General features: G+C 32.0%; 1 protein-coding gene across 2 annotated transcripts in view; it reads left to right on the top strand.

The window, feature by feature from the left end:
* LOC129218119 (WD repeat, SAM and U-box domain-containing protein 1-like) overlaps window positions 1-25,807 on the top strand; it is a 73,382-nt gene extending 47,575 nt beyond the window's left edge. For both annotated transcript variants that reach the window (XM_054852326.1, XM_054852325.1), the window contains exons 5-10: window positions 4,042-4,225; window positions 4,310-4,343; window positions 13,712-13,752; window positions 19,021-19,334; window positions 20,770-20,928; window positions 24,996-25,807. In XM_054852326.1, the coding sequence (XP_054708301.1) occupies window positions 4,042-4,225; window positions 4,310-4,343; window positions 13,712-13,752; window positions 19,021-19,334; window positions 20,770-20,928; window positions 24,996-25,141 (878 nt within the window). In that variant the 3' untranslated portion in view covers window positions 25,142-25,807. The remainder of the gene's footprint in view (window positions 1-4,041; window positions 4,226-4,309; window positions 4,344-13,711; window positions 13,753-19,020; window positions 19,335-20,769; window positions 20,929-24,995) is intronic.
* Window positions 25,808-26,311: the final 504 nt, after the last annotated feature.

The raw sequence follows: 26,311 nt of genomic DNA, 5'->3' as shown, positions 1-26,311 counted from the left end.
ATGTAATATTCACCTAAAGGTTGCCTCTGATTGACTGTTGGGTGGATGATCTCATCACAGATGCATCGTTACTTTGATTAAGATTACATGACTGACGACATACATAGTTCAAAAAGTCATCTAAAGTTGCCCGAATTGATGACATTTAACGATATTGCACCAAAATAATTCGCCAAAAATGATGCCAACTTAGCGATATCTCTTTAATATCTCGCCAAGCCTGACTTCAAACAAATATGGCGTTATCACTATGTAAGCCGCTGCAGGACTCGAATCTAGCCCCCATAGGGTGCTGGTATAATGCCTAAATATTGAACCATAACTATTAAATTCCAATTATAAATATAATATTTAATAATATATATAAGGTGGTCCATAAGTAACTTTCCCTATATACGTAGTCCTAGTGGCCCATCTGCTGAAGCAATTGAGCTAAAATTTTTGATATGGTTATTTGAAGGTATGCACTTGAGATTATGATGAGTTTAAACAATGCAGGGATCAAGGTTAAGCTTTCAGTGAACAGAACTTGGGGGCGGCATAACGGCCACCCCAAAGTGCAAGGGGTAGTGTCAACTCTTCTGGATATCTGATGTGCGGAATGGTGCCTTCATGTTTTGTGTGTGCCATCTTTTAAGAGTGAATTATCCTGTAGCATGACTTTTTTTAAAGTTATTTTACTAAAACTTTTTCAGTATTTTGGCATGAATTCAAGGTGGGACTAGATTGGTCATTTTGATAATATTTAGAACTTTAACAAAACTTGTTTTGAATTTTTCCTATGAATATTTTGGGGAGTTTTTTCTTGTCAAAATTGTTATGGGAATGTGTATTGTGATATATACAATTGTTTTTTTTTTCCTGTTAACTTATTAATAAAATTGTTTTTGACTTAAAATGTATCTGTAATTCTTTTCCCCCAGACAGATTATTCCACAAATTTTCAGTTGGACTTGCTTTCCACCTGCTTCAGTTCTTTGAACTTCATTTTAATTAAGATATCCGAATAGTCCAACAACCCCCTTTTCAAAAACTTTTGGATCTACCCCTGGAGGGCAGATCAAATATAAACTGGAATTTGACTCTAACACTACTGTTAGTAAAAAGTCTGAGGTGGTGCTTGACCAATATGTTGGTGGGGATGTCTGAAGAATGGTTTTAGACACTTTGGAGATTTGGGCTGCTTCAGTACTCCATGAATGAGCAAGAAGTGCACATGTCTGTAGCCCAATGCACCATTACTAATTTTCTTGCAAAAGAAGGCACCAAAAATTCTGAAATTTTGAGAGAACTTCATGCACTGTTTGTGAAAAAAACTTTGCTCATTCATAGGGTAAAAAAATATGGCAGAAAAAGAAGCAGTAAGGAACCACAGACAAAAATCACTGTGGACAATGTTGTTGCCATTCATGATATTATTGAAGGACAACTAATGCAAGCTCAATAACTCCCATTTTGGATGAAGCACAAACTGCATATTGCAACAAGCTTGGACGATAAGCATTCAGTTGTCCTAGTGACTATATAAAAGATTAGAATATTTGATATACTTTTCATAACTCTCATTCTTAGACAGTAGTAGAACAAATCACTAAACACCATGTGCAAATCATTGCTTGAGGAAAAAACCTTTAAAACACAGAGTGAAAAGAGTTTCTTCAGCTGTACTCAAATTTGCTTACAAGCAAATTTCGTCACTCGACGAACGTTCCAGCGCCATTTATGGTTTTTCAATATGCTGATCAATTTGCATAAGTCAAAAGTAGGTATTCCTGTCAATTTTAGACACTGGGGTTCATTCCGTCTGCTGAAGAATCCTACTGAACGAACATCCAGCCTGGCCAGACACGTGGATGCCATCTTGTCCTCAGGTGGTATCCTCCATTTTGGACCGACATCCGATTCGACTAACACAAGCCTTCAAACTGCCCTATTCAGCCCAACATCAGCAAAAATCAACTTAACTTATAAAAATGGGACCAAGTTTGCCCCCTGACATTTAAGAATATTTTTGTAATATGTTATTTTTAGAGGAGGAAGCAACAGTGCCTAATCTTTAATTTTTCCCAGGTCGAACAAAGACTTGATACTGTTGCTCTGTTCATCTACCTTCAACACTCTTTATCAAGCTTTATTTAGTTATTTATTTTTAAACGTAGAAAGTGGGATAATTCATAAAAACAATCATAAGTTTAATACTGAGAAATTCTTTACGTTCTTATTATTTTGAATTGGAATGGATTCTGTAAGTTGCAAGCTTTAAACTGCAAGTTTTAAAATGTCTCTGGTTACATCAGAGTACCCCCAGAAAATTTTCGAAATTAAAGTTCTAAAAACTCTCTTTTGGTTTATCTTGCGGGGTGTTAGGAAAAGGAGATGTATGTGTGAAGGAGAGGGGCTGCCTGGAAGAAATTTTCAAAATTGAAGTAAAATATTGTACTTTTTTGTATATATAGGGAAAAGTGGAGTTTGGTTTATCCCTCCCCCGGAACTTTTTTTTAAATTGAAGCTAGTTTTAGGCTATCTTTGGTATTAGAAGATTGAGGCTCTCTGAGAATCTTTCTGTAACTAAAGCCCTAAACTGCAATTTTAGGCTATCTTTAGGGATGTTAAAGGAATTGAGAGGAATCTAGGGATTTCTTCCAAAATATTTCGACACTGAAGCACAATTCAGGACATGTTTGGTAATGATAGAGGAAACGGATTGGAGAAGAGGTTCCCTTCTGAGTATTTTTTCAAAACTGAAGTGGATTTTAAGCTATCTTTGGGAAGGAAGAGTTCTGGGATCCTTCTCTGAAAGCTCTTTGAAATTAAAAAACAGAATTTCAGGTTGTCTTTGGAGAAGTTAAGTGATAAAAACTACAAGAGGGGCTCCCTTTGAAAATTTTCAGAGCTGAAATCTTAAAGGCGCAATTTCAGACTATCTTTGGTTGTAACATTAGACAAAAAGTGGTGAATCAGAGACCCTCCTGCAAAAATGTTTAGAAATTGATGTCCGAAAAGTGCATTTTTTTAGGTTATCTTCAACGACGTCAGGAGATGGGTCGGAATTTGGATGCTGCCCCAGAAGTTTTGTGACATTGAAGTTTCAAAAACGTTATTTTAAGCTATAGGTTGATGGAATAAAAGGGGACGGGGGTGCTCTCTTGGTAGTTTTTTGAAACTGAAAGTTTAAAAATGCATTTCCATCAGGGGTGTTCATCATCCCCAAGAGCAAATGTGCATTATCCTCAAATTCCACAAAGATCCCCCCTCCCAAGAATGAAAGCCACCCCAAAAAGAGAAAAACACCCCCCCCCCTAAAAATTTTAATAGTGCAGCCTATGGCATGACCCTTGTGGGAATCCCTGCTTTTAGACCTAGACGTTAGAAGATAGAAAAGGGTGTAGGGGCTTTCCCGGGGATTTTTCGGCGTAGCAAACTCTAAATAGCAATTTAATATTATCCTTGGTGATGTTAGGAAAAAAAGTAAGAAATAAGGGAGCTCTTTTTTTCTCTTTTTTTAGGTATTTTGGAGCTATCTTTAGAGACATTAGACAAGTGAGAGGGAGATCATCTACCGAAAATTGTTTAGATTTTTAATCCAAAAACTGCCATTTGAGACTATGATTGACCAAAGTATTGTAAAAGAAGCAAAAAAGGAGCTCTCTTCTGGAAATTTTTGGATATCAAAGTCCTAAAAATGCCACTAAACTAAAGTTCTAAATGCAGAATTTTAGGATTTCTTTGGTCTCGTCAAAGGGGTCTTGATCCCACTTGAATCCCGTTCTGCAAAATAACCCGAACTGAATTTCAAGCTTGCTTACAGTACTTGTACATAGATGCATAACTATCAAAAATTAGCACAATCAGTTTTGGTAAGGCTGTCTGTTCAAAACAGCGAGAACATATTCAGCCTCCCAATATTTTTTTAAAAGCAAAATAAATTTATGCACTTACATATTGTTACGAGTTTGCCTTTATGTAAGGTATTGAATGCTTTTAAAAAAAATTCAATTATTATTATCTTATGTTGATTTCTCATGATTTGATATATTTTAGATGAGAATGGCTGTCTCTGTGGCACTTATACGATTGCTACTTGTGGCAATGATGATCTTGTGAAAGTTTGGTACATCAAAACTGGTTACACAAAAAGTGTATCATTAATAATGAAATTGGAAGGACATTCTGGAAATGTGATGTGTTGCCGATTTTCTCCCGATGGAAGGATACTTGCTTCAACGTGAGATCTTTAATTCCTTGATTTTTAAGACTTAAATGTTTAGTGTTTTGATTCATCATTTTGATTTTACTTTTTCTTCACTAGTGCTGGAGATAGAAGCATAACTTTATGGAATCCAGTTAAGTAAAATAGTGTGAAATTCCTAATGTAATTTGTTTAACGTTATTTTTTATCATAAAAAGATGGAATCAGTGGATTTTCAAACATGTTAGCAATTTTTCTAAATTCATTTGGTTTTTTATGTGTATTTTAGCATCTGGGGTAAATGTTCGGGGGGTTGCAATTAGTTTAAAGATCTTCTGTAACTAGGCTTTAAAAGGGACTTCAGATGCAAACTTTTTTAGTTCTGATTCCTTCCACTTTAAATACATGCTTTGAACGTGGAAAAAACAACATTGTGATGCTCAAAACATGCAAAATAAATTGCATGCAAAATGCTTCCTAACTATAAGGAACTCTTTAGAATTGTAAAAAGTTGTATGTCTCAGTATATAAATTATCCAAGTATTCCGAAGCACACAAGTCACATTGAAGAAGAGCTTGCATTTGAGTGTATGTGGAATTCAGCAAAAACATTTTCGTTCTTCAAATGTTGTTCTTTACACATTAAATTTTCACACAAAATTGAATAATAAATCCTCATATAATTTCCTGACAATCCTAGATATAATAATAATGGTTATTATTGTATTAGTAATTTATTAATGGCAAGACAAATTTATTAAAAGTGCAAAGCTACATAGTCTATAAGAATCCATAGTCATTTTGACAAAAATGTGATCACTTTGGGACAGATGCAGTTTGATAACTAACCGATTAATAACAATAACCGAAAAGAATCCAGGAGACACAAAATGATTGTTTATCAATAATTCCAAGCATTTATTTTTGGAACTGCAAATTAAAATTATAATGTTTCAACTAAAGGCAATTATAAATTATAAATTAGCAGAATGAAATAGCTCTTTTTTTCATTGATTAAACATAAAACCATCCGTTCGATTTGACAAAATCTTTTTTGCACACTTTAAAAGCAAGACCTTCTGCTTTTTGCCACATTAACAGACTATGTATGCACATCCTTTTCCCTGACATTTGTAAACCACGGTTTCAAAGCAGATTCAACTTCACCATCCTTTCCAGCATGGTTTCACTTGATGTTTAATAAGTTTTCATTTAGCTTCACTTTGTTTTCAATATCATCACGATTTTTTAGTAACTTACAAAGTAATGGCTGAGAAACGTTTATTTGTTTTGCAGCATTTCTTTGACTCATCACTGTTAAACTGTCAAAGCATTTTAAAATGTCAATTCTTTCCTGGACAGTGAAATTATTGCGCTTTATTTTGAACCATTTAGAGTGAAGTTTTTAGTGTAACTGAGCAGGGAGAAAAATTCTACTGCTTTACTTCTGCTTTAAATTTTTAAGAAGGGGACTTGTTTTCCCAGAAGCTACTTCTCAGGGTTTGCCTTCTTATTTCTTTTGATTGAGGAACAGAAACGAGGGAAAAAAATTGACTTTATGAAAAAGTGCTAACAATAAGCGAAGACACTGATTACAGTGTTCGACTTTTTTAACACATGTTAATATACAAGTGTTTCGGGACTTCGTGATTATGATAACATTAAGCCAATAATAACATTAACCCTGATCACAATAAGCAGCACCTACGGTATTTATTTATTTATTTATTTATTTGTCTAAGAGTCTTGATAAATTGATCAAAAACTTTATTTTAAAGAATATTTCTTTCTTTTCAATTTTCTCAATGTATTAAAAGATAAAAATTAATATTATCTTTCAGAATTTTTTTTTTTTTTTTGTAAAGTTATAGTAAGGCATTGTTTAATTTCACTTGTTGATGATCTTTTTCGTTTTATCCAGAGATAAAAATTTGTTTTAACAATGGATAAATAATTGTAAAATTTCCGAATCCTTTATTAAACAATTTCTTGTATTTTTCAGTCTCTTTTTTTTCTGGAGTTATCTTATTTTCTATGTTAAGTAGGCAGATCCAAAAGTTCATCAATTTTAAAAGATCCTTTTATAGTGTCCTCCCCTTTCAAAATCTTTATCTTTTGTTATATTTTTCTTGAATCCGCATGACTGTGTTTTGATTGACTATGTATTATTTTGATTATATTTATACATTCTGGTCATGTATTTTCTTAGTGTTAAATTGACATAAAGGTAAATTACAAAATGATATTTTCCTAGTTATCTCGTAAGATCTCCCTTTACTGAAATATTTGGCGAGTTCAATAGATTGACAATTATTATTTTAAACCTTCACATATCTTAGGTTTTCATTCCCCGTTGTTTTTTAGACCATCCAATAGTAGAGTAAATGCAGAAATGAACTGCTAATGTTTTGGAAAGCAATTTTGAAAGAATTAAAGTTTTTTTTTTTTTTGCTAGCAGGTGTTTCTTAAGCTAATATTTTTTGGTCTACAAAATTTAAATCTATTTCAAAGATTAAAATCGATTTCATTGAAGATCTTTAATATTTGAGTTGAATTTTCCTTACTTCTACCTCATATTGTTTTGGGAACATAATAATATTGATTATGTCGTTCTTCAAAAATTGCGTGCTTTTCTTGAAATCTCAATCTTTTTACATCCTGTAAACATTTCAGTTACAATGTGTGTATAAAAAGTATTGGGAAACGTTTCGGAAAAATATATTTATTTCAGATATTTCTATAATACCTTAAAATTCATCAAAGTACATCCTTGAGCGTTGACACACTTGTGCCATCAGCTTTTCCATGACTCAAAGGCTCTATGGTTGCTGGATTCCAAAAGGCCCTTAATGGGACACATGCAAACTTCTTTGACAGCTTTTAGGGACCCATGGCAGTGCTCTTTAAGGGAGGATTTCGCTTTTGGGATTAGAAAATAATCTGCTGCTTCCATGTTGGGTACTGTAAGGGAGTTGGGAATCTTTGGGATTCCTTATTTCGTTAGGTAGTCAGTTGGAGCACTAGCACTGATTGAGTCAGTTACCATGGTTGGTATGCATTGTCATCTTATCATGAACAATATGATCTGTAATCATGCGCTCACCTAACCGGCAGTCTGAGTTCAGCACTCCACGAACACAATGCACGTTACCATCTGCTCTTGACGTCAACTGCGGTTGATCGCATGGTTTGTCCTCCACATTCTCTTGGTCATCTTTGAAGAGCTTGTGCCACTAAATACTGCAGTTTGTGACATGCTTTCATCCTTGAACACTTAGCAAATTATGCCCCAATGTGTTCCTACCCGATTTCCCTAGTCAAACACAAAATTTGATGGCGTACCTCTGTACCTCTTTTTTGCATTTGTGAAGCATATTGCTAGAGGTAAATTTTTATGACCCACAAGTTTCATATCTTGCTATTTATTTAATTAAAAACCCAGTATGTTTAAAATTCTTTTGTTATTGCTTGGTGCTTTTATTTTACTTCTACTGCATACTGTTAATCTGTTTAGCACAAAAAAAAAAGCATATTACACAACCTCTATTCTTTTTCTTCGTTTTGCACTCTTTGTGATTGAAAAGAAAATGTCACTGTGAAAAGTCTTAAGTTATTTCTGTTTTTTAACTTAAAATAAGTTTTTCTAACAGAGTTAGAGCAATTTTTTCTGTAATGCTATACAATCAAGTATTAAAATATTAGAGACTGGAAAGTGCAAATGAAGCACTATAAATAATTGTATTTGTTCTTTACTTCTTAAAAATACCTAAATAACTGTTTGGAACTGTCCAATTTATTTCTTATCAAGAGTAAACCATTATTTGTCAGAATGCATTTCTTGCTGTTGAAAAAAAAAAATGCTGCAAAAATTTTAATGCATAAAATGCATTAAAATTTTTGGAAGCTGAAGACTTTACTTGTGGCTAGAGTCCCTATGTAGAAGCTACGCTTCAGAGTCACGCAATACGCGACCCTCCGCTCATTGGTCAAAGCCTCCAGTTTACCCCCCGGAGGCAATAAAGATTTTTCTCCCGTAGACTTAACATAGAGCGTCTGAGAAGCTATAAAAAATATGTAGAATCCGATGAAATACAGCACTGAACAACTCTTGCAATTTGTTATCAATATATGGATGTTTAATCTATATGCATGTGCAATTTTTTTCTGGAAAAATCCCTTTCTTTATTTATAAATCTTATTTTTTGTGTTCCGGTAGTGAAGAATCCACACTGTTTATAGGGCATAGTGGGAGAAAGTTTTCATATGGTAAAGTGGTCACACGTCAAATAAATGGCTATAGCTTGGAAATAAATATTCGGATGAATGTGAAAATTTTATTTTAGAGTAGGGCAGTTAGAAACTACATTTTGAGTACAAAATTTTGCAACTGGAAAAATGTTACTCGGTTTAAAAAAATATTTTGTGAAATGTGAAAAATTTTAAAATCTAAATACCTCTTTTAACTTCCTTGAGAAATTTTATTTGTTAGAATTATGAACAGATTGACTACACAGGAAGCTTCTTACATGTCTGAAGAACTCTTACTCATTAGTGGTCATAAAAACATAGGGAAAAGAAAGTGCTATAAAACTACTAAAATCAATATTTCTTTTCCTAAAATTCAATGTACCATGTTCTTTAAGAATGCAATATAAAATAACATTAAAAAGGTTGAAGTGTTTAAAGAATTTATTGTATTTATTATTCACCTCTCTAAGTTGAAAACCTACGATTTTATGACCACTTTACTCCACCAGACCCTACTTAATTTTTGCTCAATATCCTATACAACCTGCTTATTTAGGTGCTATACAATATCTATGCATTCATTTTGTCATTATCACTTAATTATACCACTGTAAACGCAGTCTGTTCTAAATTTTGCTTTTATATTTGTTTTTGTGTACGCTTAGCTTGGCAAACTTTTGAATGCATTTGCTGACAGCAATGCTTGCCAAGGTTTTGCAGCATGCAAAGAGGATTTAAATTTACGTTTTGTTACTTTCTTATGAATATGCATAACTATCAAGTAAAAGTGACTAGACATTCTGAATTTTAACTTTAGATATGTAGTTGCTATTAATGTCAATAATTGAATCAAAATTTTGACACATTGCATAATTTGTAGTTTTTTATGAAATAGTTAATTGATTTGAACTAAAATGTAGAAATATCATGCATACTTTTCACACTTGTTTATAGGCATATTGAATTATATTCTGTGAGAGTTTTAATTTTATTCGAATTAATATAATGAATTGTTTTGCTGTCCAGTCAGATGTACTGCAGTATTTTTTTTTTCCTGCAATTTGAAATGTAGTCTCTTTGAAATGGCTTCAAGAAACCACAAAATGAAAAGACAAGGGCTTTTGTCGGATGTCTTTTGATCCACAAGTCCACTTATTTTGCCTTCAAAAAGGCATTCCTTGAAACCATGAGACTCAGATATGCAATAATCTGCAATTTTTTTTTTTCAATTACTTTGTTATTTCTTAGTTTTACTTTTTCTGCACAAAGGTATTTATTGAACTTTAAAACTACCTTACTTAACATTTTATTCACATTTAAGTTCCCCAAATTAATTACTTAATTGTTCACATTTATAATAACATCAGCAAACTGTATTTTGTATTCTTTCTTTCTTTTTTTTTCTTTTTTTTTTTAATTAAGAAAAAAGTCTCTTATTTTTTAAAATAGAGTCAGACACCTCTTTTTTTTTTTAAATTTCTTTAATGCTTTTTTTTTAAGTGCCGATATACAATTTCAGACTTTATAGTTAGTTTAAAGCATGTTTTTTCTGAGGAAGGTGCAGGGAATGAATTTTCTTTCTGACAAATTCCAAGTTTTCACTGTCAAGGATTGTAATCGGGTTTTGAAAGATTTCTTAAACGCTCTTGCTTCTCGTTTTCTATATTAATGCTTTAAAGTTGATTAATTCATTTCTCAAAGTAGTAATTTTTATTTACACTAAATATCCATGAAAAAAATTCGAATGTTGGGTAATATTTTGAATGTTACACCATAATACATGGAGGAATCATATAAAATATTTTAACAATACTGCAAAAATGTGCAATTTTGTTGTCAAATAAAGGTACTAGTAAAAATAGTTTTAAAAAGATCATTAAATTTTTACGCAAACAGAATAAAAATTAAAAACATTCCAAATGAACTCATTTAAATATAACTTTGGTATACGAAATGCTTAAGAAAGTATAATCATTCATATTACCCTATCTAAGCCTTTAAATTTTCATAATATTTCTAAAATGTGGGAGGGGGGGCTGTATTTACGCATCGAATGGTGTTTTGTATAGTAATCTAACGGCTCATGTATTGGTTCTGCAAAAGTTTAAAAAAAAAACGAACAGGAAGAATGAAGTGAACGATTACTCGCCAATCTTGCACGCGCTAGGCCATAAAGCAACCCCTCTTGGTAAAGTCGCTCTTTGTATTGCGCAACTCTGAAGCGTAGCTGTAGCTTCTAAATAGGGACTCTACTTTTGGCTATCTTTGTTTTTGGGGGAATTCGGATGCTTTTCTGTAAAAAAATTTTGAAGCTGAAGTACTAAAAAAATATTTAGGCTGTCTTTGGTGATGTGAAGGTAACTTCACGAAAAAAATCCTGAAACTAGTTTCTTAGAAAGGAAAATTTAGTACATCTTTAACAAACTGAGGGCAAGGCATTTTGAGGTTCTTTACCAAAAATTTTGCAAAGTTGAATCGTTTTAAAAATGCTGTTTCAGGATATCTTGGAATTACTTAATGAGGAAAGATAAAGGTTCTCCCCGGAAAATTGTTTGGAACTGATAAAGCCTTAAAAACTCAATAGTTGGAGTCTCAGTAACACAAATTTAGGCCCTCTCTCTGAAGTTGAAAGAAGAAGGGAGCAGGTTTGCGAGTTCACCCCTGGAAATTTTTTGCAACCGAAATCTAAAAATTAAAATTATAAGCTATCGTTGGTGATTTTATTGTTGGAGTGATCTCTACAGGAATTTTTTTGAATTAAAATCTTAAAAACATTCAGGTGATCTTTGGTGATGATAAAAGTGTGGGAGCGGTCACCCTTCCTTGCCCACCTGAGTCGCCGCCACTGATACAGAAAACTGATGTGAGCAAATGATGATGCATTATCTTTTCTCTTCCCGTGCTCTTCTTTGTCTATCAATATCAATGATTTGTTGAACCAAAGCTATATTTATTTTAATGGATTTTAATTTGTAAAAGAATGTTTAACTTTTAAAATGTTTTTGTTTGCCTATTTTTTCCCGATATAGTCCTAATTACCCCCTTAATAAAACCTCAAAATGCAGAATTTTATATCTATTTTTAGAAAGTTTTTTCAGAGGAAAACACTCCAGACCCCCTGAATTTGGAGATATTCTTATTTAAAAAGGGTCACTGCACCACTTTCTTGATACCCATCCCTTTCAAGGTCAAAACAAATTCCACCCATCCTTGCCAGCATCTTTGAATCGCCGCATCGCTTCGGCTCAAATGACAAGCGGTTCTCCGATTTGACCAATTGGCTTCTTTCAATCTATTGATACAACCTTTTTTAAACTCTGACAGTTGCACATAATGAGCACGAACCACGTGGCGAGGCATTTTTAAGTTGTTGAAAGGTAATCTGAATCGCAATCAATCCGAAAGTTGTAACAACTGTTGTAGAGCTGCTCTTCATATACATGTGCTGGATGCGCAGTTTCGATGCGCTGGAGATCAAACTATCATTAGGCATTCATTAGACACCAAATTTTAATCATTTGTATATCTGATCAAAACATTCATGTATACAAAATTTCAAAGCAATCGGATGATTGCTTCTTAGTGCGTCAATTTTTTTGCTATAGAGTGTATATACGAGGTATAAAAATTGTACAGGGTGTGATTGAAAAGTAACTGAACTTTTACTGGAACAACAATTTTACTGAACATTTTGACAAATGCACTTAATATTCTTTGGATCTCTTGGACTTCGATACGCCAGTGGTAGCTGTCCTTCCCCTGTTCAAAGCATTTTTTAAATGTGTGTTCCAAGATAGCATTTAGATTGTTGGTTACACTTTTTTGATGTCCTCTATTGACTAGAGACGCCTTCTCTTGAGGTTCCTTTTGTTGAGCAGGAACAAAAAAAAGTCAGAGAGAGACATGTCTGAGCTGTAGAGGGGTGAAGAAGCACAGTGATGCCATGCTTGGCCAGATAGGAGGTGCAGACGAAAGCTGTGTGAGCGGCAAAAGTTTGGTTACATTTTAGTTGCACTCTGTATAACATGTCAGATACAAACTAACAGATTCCAGCACCAGAAAGGAATTATTTATATTATAAAGCAGTGCTAAAAGTGCAAGTTCGTGAAAAATATTGAAAAGAAGTTTTGAAATTACAATGAGCCTGTTCTTTCAGTGCAGAAAGCTGTGAGTAAATGAATGCAAAGTCATGTATTTCATTCAAAAGTTCACATATTCTTGCATTAAAAAAAGGTTCCTTTTAACCAGTAGTGGGAAGGGGGGGGGGCTGCACCAGGTGACACTCAAAGAAAATTTCATAGTTTATAAAAAATATAAATACTTTAATTCTGAAAATTTCAATCAATTCATCTTAAATTATATTTAGTCTAACAAATTGAACAAAAATAGTGCCCAATATTGCAGAGGGAGGGGGAAGTTGCATATGGCGTCTAGAACAATTTTGCATAAAATTTATTCACAGTCTATATTTGTCTTCCAAACTATTGTTATACCCAAAAAATAGGAATGAGTTTCTGAAATTTGTATAAATTTCATATTTACATAAAATAAGTTTATATATATATATATTTGGGGGGGGGGGGTCGTTGACACTACACGTTACCGACATGTGACTGACCCCTGTTTCAGGAACTCCCCTGCTTGTAACACCAAAATACATGTCTGCATTTTTTGTTACTATTTTGCTCTTTAAATTTGCTTTTTTTTCTGGCAAGTGACTATATAATAAACTTGCTAGTTTATCAATATATTTTTCGTCAATAACTAAAAACATTTGGGATTTTCTTACATGTTTTGGGAGAAATGAAGGTCAAACTCTTGGCTCTTTCATTGTTAAGCGAAATTGGATTGACGCACTGCTAATTTAAGATTAATTTAACAAGTCGAAATTAAAACGACAGCAACCCTGGACCAATGTCTGTACATTGAAGCAGTATCGTTGCATCAGTTTAGAGAAAAATTTGAAACCGGTTTAATGATGTGGGATGCACACTGGTTTTTGACGATGCATTGATGCACCGCCCACCCCTACTTACGATGCGATTGTGCCTGCTTATCAAGGATGAATCATTCTTCAATAGGCTTTATCTTTCCTAACCTAATAGGGGAACTCTGCTTCTACACAAAGTTTTGTTACTCAGTCACACATACACCAAATAATGATTCTGTTCCTTTACATTTGCTTCACCTTAGCCAAATATATACTGTTGTTTTTTGTGTGTATATGTATGTATGTATGTATATATATATATATATATTTTTTTTTCTTTTCAGAATTCTGGGCAACTATTAGAAAAGCTAGAAAAGCATACCAGGTTTTAAACATTTTTTTATTTTTTCTATTAGAGGCACTAATATTTTTGTCTTTTTCTATCATTCTTTTGCAAAACAAATCAATATAAACAATGCAGTAAAAATATATCTATTTGATATAAAATGACCTTTAAATGCGTAAAATCAGCAGAGGTGAATGGAACTAATGTGAGTGTGTGTTAAAAATGTGCAACACTTTTCTGCTCATAAGTGTATAAGAGGAAAATGATCAGCAATTGCAAAAAGACTGAAATCAAAAGATACAAATGACACTAAAATTGCATCAACAATTCCAACATTTTCGGAAACAACAAAAGATGTTGCTATTCCATATCAATATGCAACATTTTTAAGACACTTAATTTTTGAATGACGGGTAAAAAAAATAGTGCTGATTTTAGCTTGATCATTATTTATTGTTATAAAAGAATACAAGTAGCTGCAAACAATGCTATAGATTTTAACTACATTTGTGTTGAGTTATGATGAAGATATAATCTGTGAATTAAGTGTGATTTCAGAGCACATCTAAAATGTCTTCTGCTAGGCATAATTTAAATTGAAAGGTGAGAAAAAATTAACAGTTGTCTTTGTTTTTTTTAAATTATATTTATTATTTTTAATTTACCCAAATAAACAATGAGCAGCCACATTTCCAGTTCAATGCTTCAAAATGATAGAATGCTTAATCTAAATATTTTAAAGTTTTTAAAACCACAGCAAAGTTCTTGCATTGTACTGGAAAAGGTTCAAAATAGGGCTTTTGGTAACAAAAAATCACCTTGTGAAGTTGGTAACTCTGGACCTATCAAATGGGTCAACTGCAATTTCTCATTTTATAGAAAAAATCTTTTTTTCTGAATTAATAGATTTATGATATGAATAAAATCAAGAGTCTTGGCATTATATTTTAAGGCACACACGGACAGTAAGGCACTATGCATATTCTTATATGACACTGTCTTTTGATGTCCTAAAGCCATTATGATTCAGCTTGTTTCTGTTAGAAAAAATATTCACTATTTCAGAAATGAACAAATAATTTAAGATATATAGGGAAATTTGGGACAAAGGGAAATAGTTAAGTTTACTTCCCTTTTTCAAAATGAACAAATTGGAAATTTGTTATGAAAGTTATAGCACATAAAGAAAGAATAATGTATTTTTTAATAAAACAAACAATAAAGTATTATTTTTCATTTTCGACTGTAAATTTGACCTTTATTAATAGGTGGAAATTTTTCACTTATTGTTTTTCATTGGGCAAAGTGAAAAATAGGAATTTGTCCAGTGAAATATTTACCTTTTTTTTTTTTTTTTGAAAATACTTTTTTATCAAATAAGGAATAGATAAATGAATGAATTAGCAAATAAATAAATAATGAAACAATAATCAAATAAACAAATTAATTAATATAAAATGAGTGAATATAGTAAATGGATAAAATAGTAAGTAAATGAAGGATTAATTAAGTGAATAAGTAAATGAAAAAAATGTATGTGAATTAATATGTGAGTACATAAATGATTTAATAAACTAATGAATAAATTTTTAAAAAAGGATCAAAAAGGGAAATTATATTCAAGCCAGATGTAGTTGAGTCAACAGGGCCTGAAATACTGTGTTCAAAATGTTTTTAATATTTATTGAGCTCTATCAATCACGGCAATTTTCATACTTTTCTTCACCTCACTTCCTAACTTTAGGTTAATAATTTTCATACTGCCATATCTGATGCTTCAATTCATAAGTGACCAGAAGTGCATCAGAATTGTTGAGTTCAACAAAAATCAATTTTGAATAGTTCTATCCTCTAGACAACTGAAAGAGAATTAAATGTTACCCTCATATTTGTTTTAAAAAATTCCATTCAAAATATGCTTAAAATTTCTTGGGGATTACATCATGCTCACACACACACACACAATGGATGAGAGAGGAAATTTACTCTCAAGAAATATAAATTTAGAGATCATTCTGAGCTGCCAAGCAAGACAAATCTGTAATAGCATATATTACAATGTATATACCTGTTTGTTAAAAAATATTATCCAAAGAGTTGATTTCAAGCAGTAACTGCTTGTTTTACCCGATGAAATGATTATCTGCTCAAAAGGATATGAAATAATTAATTATGAAGTTTATAAGTGTAATAAACTATTTTTTGAACATTAGTTATATTGCTTTACAGGAACCCTTTGCCCTTAAATTTTTTGACAATAATATTTTTCAAGAAATGAAAGGGAAAATGGTGGACGCTTTAAAAACTGAGGGAGACCATAAGCCATCGAAGGGTACCCTAGTAGGTAAACCCAGATTCAGTTTTTAAAAGGGCTGCATGACTTTACATAAAATAGCACAGTAAAAATCTTAAATAGAAATTCAGAGTTTGAATATGTAAGAAAAAGAGGTGATAAAATAGAAATGCATCTAATCTTAAGAGACAAGTGTAATGAGACTGAAGTGCTCACCAATGAGAGGGAGGGACAGGGAGGGGGGGTTCATGGCGCAGACTGGTGGCATTAAAATTTTTAGCAATGGTTGTTTTTAGAGGTTCATTTTATCTTGTGGATTAAGGGCAGTGGTACTGCTTTTAAAGGACACTATAATGGGAAGAAGGTTTCACTATCATCGTTCGTAGAGGGGCATTTCTAATTAAGACAGACATGCCGATCGCTACGGATTATCCGTAGTTACTACGGAAAAAATTTTAAAAAGTAAGTTAACTACGAATTACGGAAAAGGCCCTTTTTTCTACGGAAAATTTTTGTGACATCAACAAACGCTAAATGCAATGAAAAAAAAAAAAAATTGGCGATCGCCAAAGCGAGCGAGTACTGACGATTATGGAAGTCTGCAGTCGCTGACAATGGGAGATGGAGAAATGGCGACGGTAGAAAGCAAAAGAATCCGGTTCTAACCGGAAATTCTCCCCACCACGTTGGGTGATATTTGCAGCAACCCTGTTCGTTCGCTTGCTCCTTGCTTCGCACGTGTGTTTTTTGTCTCTGGTGTTTCTTTTCTCTGATTTGTTTATTTTCTTTAATGGATGGAAACACTCGATCGACGTCCCCTCTTCCAGAGAGTCGGGCTAAAAAAAAAGTTGTCAGAAATTCACAGACGTTTACACCAATGAGTTTCCTTGCTTGGAAAAATCTAAAATATCGGAAAATGGCGTTTTGTACGATTTGTACAAAAAACTTCAGTTTGGCGCACGGCGGCCGCGACGATTGTCGGCGGCACGTTTCAGCGAAGTCGCATGTTGAAAACTCCAAGGCGGTGCAGAACACTAAAGAAGTCTCCACTTTCTTCAGAAAAAAAGATGAAAACTTGGAAGTCATCAAAGCAGAGTGTCTTTTCACTCGTTTTTTGATGGAGCATAATTTGCCCATTGCTACTGCAGACCATTCTAAACAGCTGTTTAAGGAAATGTTCCCAGACTTTTTTTTTCTTTTTTCTTCAAGTTGTTGAAATTTTTCAGAATGATTTTTGTTAGAAAAAAAAAACAACCGAAGGAGGAATTAGTCAGCACAGCATGTTTAACTATCTTCTGTTTGGCTTGCAACAGATTTCTAGAATTCATGGACTCAGATTAAAAAGTTAAATTATTTCATCTATTTTTTTCCTTTAAAGACTTTGCTTTAAATGTGTTTTAAAATATCTTGAAAAAATAAGCTGTATATAAGTAACAGTCATCCTCATGTGAAAAAGGTATGTCATTTAAAAAATTTATATTAACTTTTGTTATTAGTTCTGTACATATGAATAAATATTTTGAAAATTGCTTTAAGCTTTTTTGCCATAGCACACAAAATTATTTAAGTGGATTCATAGTATTTAATATTAGATTCATGGATGCTCTTGATACAAAAAGGAAATCATACTTGCATTAAGCAGTGAAGAAATTCAAATTATTATCCAGTGTATATTTAATTCCATATTTCCTCTTATAATCTTGATGAACAAGTTTACTTGGTATAATACATATAACCTTTTAATTTTCGACGTCGCTATATGTTTGACTTTCGACTTTTGTGTTAGCGTTTGTCGGGCATTGTTAACTACTGATAAGCACTGAAAACTACTGAAAATTTTTTGAACTTCTACTGAAAGCTTGAATAAGAGAGTGGCATCTCTGATTAAGATCTGTAAATAATATAGCAAGGCATGGATTGGCATGGATAGAAGAGTACAACAAATCTCATAAAGAAGGTGAGAAACAAAAGCAGTTCATGTTGCTGCTTGTGAAGCAATTAAGAAGTTAATATTCATATTTGCATTGTACTGCCAATTGCCCTAAAGGAGCGATAGGCAACCCGTCAATCGTGATCGACTGGTTGATCTTGAGCCTTTTTTCAGTCGATCGCAATAATATTCTGTACTATGTTTTTTGTCATTAAAAAAGTCGAAAAAAATACATTTCTGGAGAAAAACAATAGGCTCAACTTCATCAAAAGATATTTGAATATTCTTACAAACTTTTTTTAAATCGTTGCAAGTGCCAATTTTTAAGTTTCCAGAAAAAAAAATTTGTTTGCCCTTTGTTCTTGAAAAATCACAAAAGTTAGATTCAGATAAAATTTGGTACGAATGTTTTACGAATTTTAAAAGAAAGTATACTGCTTTGAGTGAAATTTTACCATTGGGTTTTACCACAGCAAGGAGGAGGGCCAGTCTCCCATACAAAGTAAGTTGATCTTAGTGTTGTGTAAAGTAAGTTGATCTTTAAGTTGACCTTAGTGTTCACCATACTTGAAAAGTAGATTGGCAGTTAGTTTAGGGGTTGCCTATCCCTGTCCTAAAATGTCCCTCTTACTCATTTTTGCAATTCTTTTAACTTAGTGTGTTTCTGATTTTATAGATTTGATTAATTTTAAGTTGTAGGAAATGCTTTATAAGTACAATTTTTACTGAAGTTAGATAAACTTGGATTTTTTCCTGAAATTCAGAAGTTTCTAGCTGTGGTATCGACCCTTAAAAAAAATTCGTCTTTAAAAATTTGTTTTAAATTTGTCTTTAAAAACTTTTAAAAAATACCATACCTCTTTTTTGTAGACTAGAGCAAAATCATGGGGTGCCCCATTGACAAAAAAAAAAAAAAAAAATTGCAAAAATTGTCTTCATATAAGGACCACCCTAATGGTCAGTTTCGGAATTGTCTTTTGAATTTTCAATTACAATTCTATTGATTGACATGTTTTGCAGAAGACTTAGAACAAACACATTTTAAAATTCATTTTATTTGCTTTTTTTTTTCTTTTTGTTACAGGTATGTTACATGCTGTGCTTTCTGGAAGTCTTTTCTTGTTTCTGGCTCAAATGATAAAACTGTTGTGATATGGTCTTTAAATAAACAAGAACTAATGAACACAGCTTTAAAGATGTCCTCTGGAGATGAACAAAATTGTGTCTTCATTGGGGAAAAACATCAAAATATAACTTCTTGGTCTGTTGATGATGTAGCTAATTGGTTAAAGTCTCTCAAGCTTGAAGGACTAACAGAAACATTCCAAAGCAATGCTATAGATGGAAAAGAGCTTTTATACTTAACACATGAAAATTTACTTACAGCTCTGAAAGTTGGTTAGTGTTATGACTTGTTTTTCTGTTATTTTTCTTTTAAATGTGTATAATGTGTTTAAAAGTGTTGCCTCAGAGGTTTTGTTGTATATTGATGCAAGGTATGTTGTGATGCACCATGAGATGATTTTAATACTGTGTTTGAAATATAAAATGGTTTCACATATTTTTCCATGGCTTTTTTTGAACAAAATAAGCCAGAAAACAAAGCATTAAAAAAAAAAATTTTACTGGCAGAAAAAATTGTTATCTTTTTCAAATTTTAAAAAGCTCAAGAAAAAATTGGAAGAAACATTTTCTTAAATGATATTATCTACAACAAATCTAACATAAGGTATGTGCATGTAAGAAATTTTATTTATTTATTTATTTTTTTAGTAAGAATAAAATGGTTTGAAATTAAAACCCATTTTAGAATATTTTTAACAAAAATGGAATAAACTAGAATACAGTGGAACCTCGATTTTACTTGTCGGGCCTGTGTTAAAAAACGTTCCAAGCAAGAAAACATAAAATCGGGGCTGTGTTAAAAATCTAAGCATATTAATTAAATATTGACTCTTATCCAATGAAGTAGTTGGAATCTTTACTTGTTTTTTGTTATTCAATACAATTTCATCATAGACCAATCTGTACTAAATTTGCTTTTTTGTTGGCAGTCACAAATAAAAATAGTTTTTCAGTTTTAAGCTTAGAATCGCTTGATCAGCTGTGGAGACAACCTCTATTATTTCTTCTTCATTATTTTGTCCATCTCTAGTGATTTTAAAAGGAGGAGTTTAAAGGCCTTCTCCAGAGCATTTTGCAAAATTTAGGTTTTAAAAACACGATTGTTATGTAGTATGTACCTAGTATTAGGGAAAAGAATGGATTCAATGACTCCTCTGTTAATTTTTGAAAACAAGTTCCAAAAAGTGCAATTTCAGAAAACATTTTTTGATGTTTGGCACAGAGGATTTCGAGACATTTCCCCGGAGTTATCACAAAACGTAATTTCTAAAACGCAATTTTAGAATTTCTCTATCAATGGAAAAGAATAGGTTTGGGACCTCATTGGCTAAATCTATATTTTATTTGTTTAAAATAAGCATGATGTGACAGCCCCCCTCCCCCCATGCAGGTGTAAATCAGATATGCAGTAAGGGGTAAGGTAAAAAACAATTGCCTCTCCTTGAAAAACTACCGGATCCGCCCTTGCTAGTTTAAACTTTTTTTTTTCTCCTTTGAAACTTTGATTCAATCTCCTGTTTTTCTTTTCATAAGGTTGGTAATTCTTCTAATGTTAACTATTAACTTAGCTTAATTATTTTTTGCTATCAGGCTACAGGAAATTGAATTCATTGTTATGGGAGATAGATATATATATATATTTGAAATTTATTCTTTGCTTTTCATTACTATAATTCCAAGTTCAAATTGTGATTATTTTCTATTTCAGAAAGTTTGGGTCATCGAAATAAAATTTTACGAGGAATTCAGAGTCTGAAGAATCCCTTATGGCAGCATGTCATGCCTGAAAATGATGATGAAATGGTCCTAAGTGAGTTTTACTGTCCTATAACTCATGATGTGATGAGGTGCCCAGTTGTTGCTGCAGGTAATAATGAGATTAAAAGTTGCATGTTGGGATGGGCTCTACATCGCACATATAATACTTTTTTAACTCAATAGAATGTTTTCTTCTGTCTTTATATGACCTGTTTTGAATCACAGAATGTATCTTTAAAAAACAGGAGTTCAAAAAATATGTACTTGTTACAAAAAAGAAAAAAAGGTCAAGCATGAAACAAAACCTTCGAGAAAGTTCCAATTACAAAAACATCATTTTCAAAAATTTCAACTTCTAAATCGCATTTTTTTAATAAAAATAGCATTTATAAAGACTGGCCACAGTGGCCAAAAACCAGAAATTATTAGATATTTAGAAGTGTTGGAAAACTTGAAATAGTTTGGGAAAGAATCAGGAAAAAATAAATCAAAGACATTTTCAAATATTGATTGGCAACAGTCCTGCATTTCTGGCCTGTTCCTGAAAAATCGTCCAGAACTTGGTGAGTAACTTAATTCTATTGTCTTTCAATCAAAGTTGTTTTTGATTTGGGGGGGGGGGAGTAAAAGAAAGAAAACAAAATACAGTTTTACTGTGGAAGTATGCTAGTGCTCTCGTAAAAAGCGCAAGTCCGCAATTTTTGAATTGAATTGATTCTAAAAAACGATTATATCTTTTATCAAAAGATAGCTAGGGGGAGGGTAATTTATTGAGATATGTTGGAAACAAGAGTCGTAAAAACACACTTGTAGACAATTTGAAGTTTGAGGGGAGGGTTTGGAATTTCTCCCTTAGGTATTTTTGAAAGAAGCTAAAGTCTTTTAAACATTTAGGCTGTCTTAAGTGATGCAAGAATTGGGGATGGGAAGGGAAAATGCTCTTTGGTGATTTTAGGATTTTAGGCGAAGGGTTTCAGGTGTTCTAACCTAAGTTTTTTGAACCTAAAGTATTAAGAACTCAATTTAAGCTATCTTTGCATGTCTTAAAAGGGGACGGATTTGGGGGCTCTCTTCCAAGAGTCTCACAAACGCAAATATAAGCCACCTTGGTGAATTTAGGAGAAGGTGTTCAGAGTTATCTTTTGAAACTTTTTCAATTGGTTGAAAATGAAATTTTGATAACTTGAAAATGAAAAGTGAACATGTGTGATTGCGTCAGAATGACTGCAGTTTAACATCAGGAATGAGCAGCACAAGCGTAGCATAAGGGGCACTGAGGGCGCGTGCCCCCCCCCCCCCCAACTGATGGCACCAGAATTATTCCGAAATTAGAATGAAAATCGCATCAAGAATATTATTTGGAACTTTTTTCATTTAATTTATCATATTAATTGAAATCAATGAAAAAAGATTGAAATTAATTTTTTTGATACGATTTTCTTTAACCCATTGGCCTAACATCGAAGGGAAAGGGGGCACAAGGGAATCCTGGCCCTCTGAAAAAAATCTGGGCATTTAATGTTTGGCATCTGAATTGCTCCAAAGTTAGAAAGAAAAGTATACTTCAAAATCATCAAAATCTTTAGAAATATTATTTCAATTTATTTTATCTTACCCTGTGATGTACTATTGATATTGTTGATTCCTTATACTACCAGTCTTGGAAAGGTTATTGCGAATATAAAATATTGAACAATATGAAACAATAGATATGAAGAAAGAGCAAAAAAGTAGTGATCTTGCTCTTTAATTAACTATTACTACTCTGCTCACTGACACCTTTTGAAGTTTCACCGGGGTAATTACAAATATAGTTAAAAATTGCATTACGGAATGGGCTGATGCAGAAACTTATTTATTATTTGTTGTAACCTTAATGACTTTTTCAATAAGTCTATACAGAACAAGTGTAATTATTTTCAGTTAAAAAAAATGTCTGATGTTTGAAATAAATACAACCAGGAATTTTGCATCCCACATTATCACAATATCAGAATTGTTTGATCTTCTATATGCTTGTTGCACTTTAAAAATAATAATTTGGAACTGTGTTGAATCATAAAATTATGCTAAATTGTTTGCATTATCATTTTTGAGACATAAATTTCAAAATTCTAGGTTTGCTACTAACTTAGCTGAGTTTTTTTTTTTAACTTGAAACTATATCTGTAAAATCTGTTTTATTGTAAGAGAGAGAAAGAAAAGATATACTCTCTCTTTAGCTTAGTGTCAGGTAATGTACTGAAAGATGTAATTTTTTTAGAATAAAGTAAGGAATTTTTGCTAATTTCTCAATCATTACTTACAAATCGGTAATTTTGATTTCTTTTTCTTTTCTCCCAGCATTTGTCAGCCATAACCATGCCAAATGAATACTAAATAAGATAACAATTGAAAAAATATTATAATGCATGAAAAGGCAAAATATATTCATTTACTCTTGGTTTGTGTTGATAATCTGAATACATTATTTGAAAAAGTACAAAATATTGCATCCAAATATCAGGAAAAATGTAGACAAAGACCAAAGACCATTTATAAATAATTTTGGCAGATGAAAAGTCAAGAGTGGCCAGAAATCCAACAATGGCTAATAAAATAGCTATTTTCTGTATCTTCTTAAAAATGTGTGCTTTATTTACATTGGTTTTTCACTTCAATCATATTGTAGCACAAAGCTTATTTCATCATTTTTCATTTCAGAGCACTTATCCTAGTTAAACTTATAGAATTTTTTTTTCATTACCCTCTTGTGATCTCCCAATGGGGGGGGGGGAGGCTGACTACTAGATCCAATGAGATAGTTAATTTTGCTCGCGAACAGTAACTTTGTTAAGCACACTATGGTCCAGTGAAGTTTTTAGATATAGTATTTGCTCCTCCTTTTCCCTCAATGGATGATTTCAGTTTTGAGACAAAATTTCTGATTTTTCTTTTTTCTGTTCATGAAGCCGGAGTAAAATTGAAAAGGTTTAAGAAACAGATAGTATATATATTTAACAAATTATAAGATTTAGTTCAGTGCCAGGGCTCCTTATTTGGTCATTTTGCAATTTTACTCCTTTTCTTTCATCATAGTTATAAATCGAAGCAAAGATTATCATAATCTCATAATCATTCTGATACATTCTATGTATTGTCACAATAGGATTTCATGGTAACTGGTAACTAAGAAAAAGTTGAATAAATTGTAAACACAATTCATCAAAATAGTAAGAGCCACTGTTTTTCTTATAAAAAATGTAAGCACAAGGTAAATTAAGTATTTAAACCTGAAAAATTCATACTATATACCTCTTGCTTTTCTGAACAAATTCACTTACAACTTCTTCCGATTGTTAATATTTTGTTCAAAGTCTGTTTAAATATATAAATGAAAAAAAGTTCTTGAGGTATTCCTATCATATGAAACATTGCTCCCCAAGCTGATCATTTCAAATTTCACTAAGAACATTCAGGTTTCTCAATGCATAGTATGTTTAAAAACAACAAAATACATGCCTATACATAAGTACCCCCCCGCTTAATATAAGTATGTGGGTGGGTGGGGGTGGAAAAAACTCCTCCTGTCTTCCTAAAATTTGAACCCTGTGCCTCCTGGAAAATTTTGGTCATGCTACGCCTATTTTGCTAAGCGGGGATATAAAGAGAGGTAGGAAAAAGAGATGATTAAAAATTAAGTTGTATTATATATGAATGCATTCAGGTTTGAAACAATGTACGGGATAGGGTTTCTGATTGCAGAAGGTGTGTGTTTTGCGGATATCTATTGGCAGACCCAGATAATATAGGCAAAAGGGAGAAGGCTGTGTGCAGAAAATTTGCTAAGTTTGCAGACAGTTTTGATATTTTTTAAACAAATTTTTGTTACAAAGAGAGCTTCTTCTTTATTTTGTGTGTGCTTCAACTTTTGTGATACCCTTTATGCAAAATTTTGATGCTTTGCAATACTTATATTCCATATTTTATTAATGTGAGTTTTTTTCTTACCTAATGTTATGTTAAATTTCTAGCTATTGATGCTTATGTATATGATATAGCACACATATCAGCATATGTTTGCTCTCTTTTAATTTGCTTGTTGGCTTTTGTATATTTTTGGAATACATTTCAATGCTTCATATTTTAGTATGTGTTTTTTACTTTTAGATACATTTCTTATTTTTCATTTAACAGATGGCTACAGTTATGAAATGTCTGCAATTCAGGAATGGTTGGATAATGGAAATGAAACAAGTCCAATGACTAATGAAATACTTACTCACAAACATCTCACTCCCAATCATGTGCTTTTACAGCTTATACAGAAATATAGAATATAAATTTTGTTATATTTGTAAAAATTTATTTTTATAAGTGATTGATTGTTATTTTTTGTGGTTTTTGTTTTCTTCTTTTTTTTTTTTTTTTTTTTTTTTTGAATCTTTTATGGTAGATGTCATATTACTTATTTATATGGTATTAGAGTTTTAAATTGTAAAATTTTATGTTACTATTCATTTCTGCTAATGAGCAAACCTTCCTGAAGACTTGTTAATTTTTTAAGAAAATGTATCTGTTTGAATTTATTGTCAGTGACTTAGAGCATTTTTTGAATGAGTCATTGCTAATTGTATTTTCAGATTTTAATTGTTAATATTTTGAATACATTGCTGCATGCAAAGGATGATTTTGTTCCCTTTCGTTTGATCTCCTTTTGTTTCAGATACATATTGCACGATTTTGAAACAGCTCACAAAAAAATGTCTTGTGACATTTGTGAGTAGAACCTCGACGTTCATCATATTTAATTTTATATATATTGCATACCTTTTCTTTAACAGAAAATTGTACAGTATGTAGAAAATTAAACATATATGTGTTGTGATTTTTGTGCATACTGTATTTGTATTTTATTTTATAATACCAACAATGTATGTTTTTAGTCTTGATTTTTTTGAAATCAAAATTAAAAATTAAAAAAAGAAAGAAAATCAGGAATCGTTAACATTTCCACATTATGAAAATAAAATCTTTGTTCTCTTGAATAATTTTTTTATTTAAGGAAAATGTTGTTTCATAAATTTCGAATTGAAAAAACTTCTGATGTTTTTCTGAAATTCTCAGAAGAGCTCTTAATGATGAATCTATTAAAGTACCTCTTTTTGTCTCGAAATGTTCAATTATTGTGTTGAGTAATATAAGCCACTTTTTATGGTTTAATAAAGAAAGTTAACACAATCGCCTATGGATAATATCACTGGAATGGATTCAACAAAAATATTTTAAAACATGTAACCATTCTAGTAACATGTAACCATTCCATTATCCACCCTTCTAGTTGTAAAATTTATTATCTATCTGAAACAAAGAGGATGCATATAGAACTAATTTCTAGAATTTAGCTATTTTTTTTCTAAAAATAAACGCAATAACAATTTGCCCAGTTAATTTGTGTGAAAAAAACTTTTAAAATTTGAAGTAGAGGAAGAGGGTACAGTGAGACACAAAAA

Source organism: Uloborus diversus, chromosome 3 (assembly GCF_026930045.1).
Source record: "Uloborus diversus isolate 005 chromosome 3, Udiv.v.3.1, whole genome shotgun sequence".
Lineage (NCBI taxonomy): Eukaryota > Metazoa > Arthropoda > Arachnida > Araneae > Uloboridae > Uloborus > Uloborus diversus.
The sequence above is the reverse complement of the archived record's forward strand: the minus strand, read 5'-3'. Positions and strand labels throughout refer to the sequence as shown.